This window comes from Pyrgilauda ruficollis, unplaced genomic scaffold (genome assembly GCF_017590135.1).
Source record: "Pyrgilauda ruficollis isolate IOZ18807 unplaced genomic scaffold, ASM1759013v1 scaffold2566, whole genome shotgun sequence".
Taxonomy (NCBI): Eukaryota; Metazoa; Chordata; class Aves; order Passeriformes; family Passeridae; genus Pyrgilauda; species Pyrgilauda ruficollis.
The window spans coordinates 1-2539 of record NW_024523896.1 but is presented as its reverse complement, the minus strand read 5'-3'; the positions used below and the strand labels follow the sequence as shown (position 1 = coordinate 2539).

Genomic DNA, 2539 nt, shown 5'->3' with positions numbered 1-2539 from the left:
CACGGCCTCGATGGGCAGCAGGCACGGCCGCTCCAGGTCCCGCGGGGGTTGGGGGATGTGCGAGTCCACGGCCTCGAGGAGCTTCAGAATGGAGTGCAGCCCCAGCTCGGGGTCACGGTCCTGCAGGTGAGACAGGTGAGATACAGGTGTGACACGTGTGACACGTGTGACACAGGTGTGACACAGGTGTGACACAGCCCCAGGAGCTTCAGCACGGAGTGCAGCCCCAGCTCGGGGTCACGGTCCTGACAGGTGAGGGACAGGTGAGACAGGTGTGATACACGTGTGACACGTGTGACAGAGGTGTGACAGGTGTGACAGAGCCCCAGGAGCTTCAGAACAGAGTGCAGCCCCAGCTCGGGGTCACGGTCCTGCAGGTGAGACAGGTGAGACACAGGTGTGACACAGGTGTGATGGGACAGGTAGGGACAAGGGGGACAGGTGTGCCCAGGTGTGCCTGCAGTGCACACAACGCCGACCCCACCACCACGGGGGGTTGGTTATCAATCTCTATTGATCAGTACTGATCACTATCGATCACTATTGATCAGTAATCACTCCCAGGTGTCCCCCAGGTGCCCCCAGCTGTACCTGCAGGGCGCACAGCGCCGACCCCACCACCACGGGCGTTCTCTCGCCGTCGAAGCCGAACTCGCTCAGCAGCTCCCGCACCTCCAGCTCCACCAGCGGCAGCAGCTCGGGGTCAGGTACGGCGTCCGCCTTGTTCAGGTACACAACGACGTGCTGGACCCCCACCTGGGCAGGTGAGACAGGTGAGAGACAGGTGAGAGACCCCAAACCCACACCTGAACCCACACCTGAACCCACACCCAGCACCGTGTCCGCCTTGTTCAGGTACACCACCACGTGCTGGACACCCACCTGCGCAGGTGAGACAGGTGAGGGACACACCCTGAGCTGGGACACACCTGAACCCACACCTGACCCCAAACCCAGCCCCACCCCCGGCACGGCGTCCGCCTTGTTCAGGTACACCACGACGTGCTGGACGCCCACCTGGGCAGGTGAGACAGGTGAGGGACAGGTGAGAGACCCCAAACCCACACCTGAACCCACACCTGACCCCAAACCCAGCCCCACCCCCGGCACCGCATCCGCCCTGTTCAGGTACACCACCACGTGCTGCACCCCCACCTGCGCAGGTGAGACAGGTGAGGCCACGCCCCTTTGCGCTACACGAAATGCAGCCAATGGGAGGCAGCACAGCTGCTTTGGCCACGCCCCTTTGCCTGTGTGGCCACACCTCTGTTACCTGGCCACACCCCCTTTCCCACCTGCCGGGCCAGCAGCAGGTGCTGTGTGTGAGCTGGCCCCGCCCCCCGGGTGGCCACGCCCATTTTACCTGTCTGGCCAGCAGCAGGTGCTGTATCTCAGCTGGCCCCGCCCCCCGGGGCTGGCCCCGCCCCGTTTCCCTGGCCCCGCCCCTTTCTCACCTGCCGGGCCAGCAGCAGGTGCTGTGTGTGAGCTGGCCCCGCCCCCCGGGTGGCCACGCCCATTTTACCTGTCTGGCCAGCAGCAGGTGCTGTATCTCAGCTGGCCCCGCCCCCCGGGGCTGGCCCCGCCCCGTTTCCCTGGCCCCGCCCCTTTCTCACCTGCCGGGCCAGCAGCAGGTGCTGTGTGTGAGCTGGCCCCGCCCCCCGGGTGGCCACGCCCATTTTACCTGTCTGGCCAGCAGCAGGTGCTGTATCTCAGCTGGCCCCGCCCCCCGGGGCTGGCCCCGCCCCGTTTCCCTGGCCCCGCCCCTTTCTCACCTGCCGGGCCAGCAGCAGGTGCTGTGTGTGAGCTGGCCCCGCCCCCCGGGTGGCCACGCCCATTTTACCTGTCTGGCCAGCAGCAGGTGCTGTATCTCAGCTGGCCCCGCCCCCCGGGGCTGGCCCCGCCCCGTTTCCCTGGCCCCGCCCCTTTCTCACCTGCCGGGCCAGCAGCAGGTGCTGTGTGTGAGCTGGCCCCGCCCCCCGGGTGGCCACGCCCATTTTACCTGTCTGGCCAGCAGCAGGTGCTGTATCTCAGCTGGCCCCGCCCCCCGGGGCTGGCCCCGCCCCGTTTCCCTGGCCCCGCCCCTTTCTCACCTGCCGGGCCAGCAGCAGGTGCTGTGTGTGAGCTGGCCCCGCCCCCCGGGTGGCCACGCCCATTTTACCTGTCTGGCCAGCAGCAGGTGCTGTATCTCAGCTGGCCCCGCCCCCCGGGGATTTGGGGGGGTTTTGGGGGGGATTCAGGGATTTTTGTGGGATTCTTGGGGTAATTTTTGGGGATTTTGGGGGAATTTTTGGGAATTTGGGGGGATTCAGGGATTTTTGTGGGATTTTTGGGGGAATTTTTCTGAAAATTTAGGGGATTTCGGGGGATTTGGGGATGTTTTGGGGAATTTTGGGTGATTTTAGGGGGGATTTTCGGGGATTTTTGGGGTAATTTGGGGATTTCAGGAGGACTTCTCCCAAATTCAGGTTTTCCCCCAAAACTCAAGTTTTTTTCCCCAAAATTACATTTTTTCCCCCAGACTTGGAGCTTTTTACCCAAA

At 64.1% G+C, this 2539-nt stretch overlaps 1 protein-coding gene across 1 annotated transcript; it reads right to left on the bottom strand.

The window, feature by feature from the left end:
• Nucleotides 1-6: 6 nt before the first annotated feature.
• Nucleotides 7-2190, bottom strand: TUFM (Tu translation elongation factor, mitochondrial; the record flags this gene model as incomplete). The annotated part of the gene is made up of 3 exons (XM_041471108.1): nt 7-120; nt 592-756; nt 2159-2190. Coding segments are annotated over 3 exons (311 nt in total), but the record flags the coding sequence as incomplete, so codon positions are not given.
• Nucleotides 2191-2539: the final 349 nt, after the last annotated feature.